The sequence below is a fragment of the Myotis davidii genome, unplaced genomic scaffold (genome assembly GCF_000327345.1).
Source record: "Myotis davidii unplaced genomic scaffold, ASM32734v1 scaffold238, whole genome shotgun sequence".
Lineage (NCBI taxonomy): Eukaryota > Metazoa > Chordata > Mammalia > Chiroptera > Vespertilionidae > Myotis > Myotis davidii.
Window position 1 is genome coordinate 4,193,201 of NW_006293779.1, and position 700 is coordinate 4,193,900.

At 59.9% G+C, this 700-nt stretch overlaps 1 protein-coding gene across 1 annotated transcript in view; it reads right to left on the minus strand.

Moving 5' to 3' along the window:
• The window catches only part of PLB1 (phospholipase B1), a 100,329-nt gene that overhangs the window by 91,475 nt on the left and 8,154 nt on the right, over positions 1-700 (minus strand). The window contains exon 3 of the mRNA XM_015566426.1: positions 319-455. Within this exon, the coding sequence (XP_015421912.1) occupies positions 319-455 (137 nt within the window). The remainder of the gene's footprint in view (positions 1-318; positions 456-700) is intronic.

Consider the following 700-nt stretch of genomic DNA (forward strand, 5'->3'; position numbering starts at 1 on the left):
ACAGAGGGAAGCCTGGCTGCTCTCAGGGACCCTCCCCCCATCACTGCCCCGCGCTGTTCAGGGGAGAGCGGGGTCTCTGAGCCCCAGGGAGGGGCTGTGCGCTCTGCTTCCTGCCCAGAAGTCTTTTGGAAATATCTTTTGCAAGAGTGGAGGGTGCTAAACCCGACCCAGGCTTTTATTCAAAGGTTCCTCTGGACCCTTTCCCTCGTCTTGCTCTCCCTCCTGGGAGGCCTGCCACTAGCTTTCTCTCAATCCCTGGAGGCAGTTTGAGTAACCAGAACCTTCCCTGCCAGCCCTCAGCCCTCCGGAGGGCAGCACCCTCTATTCTGCAGAAGGCAGACACCAGGCAGCTTGGGGGCGTGGCCCGTGGAGTTGGGGTGCGTGAGCCTCACCTCCTGCAGCAGGTAGTCCAGCATCCTGGTCAGCTTGTTCATGCTGCCTGTCACGTGCCTGTGCTGGGAGGGGAGAGACGTGCTGAGAGTGGGTGGGGATGGGAACATGGGGCCAAGGATGCCTAGGCTCAGGACCTGCCCTCCCCTCCCCACCCTTCACTCTCAGCTGAGATGACAGTGGCCAAGGCCCTACTAGACCCCCCTTTCCCACAAACAAATAATAGTTCCCAGAGCTCCCGAGGGTTTCTGTCCATTCTGACTTCCCCAACCCATCATCCTCTAGGACAGTGGTTCACAACCAGGGCTGC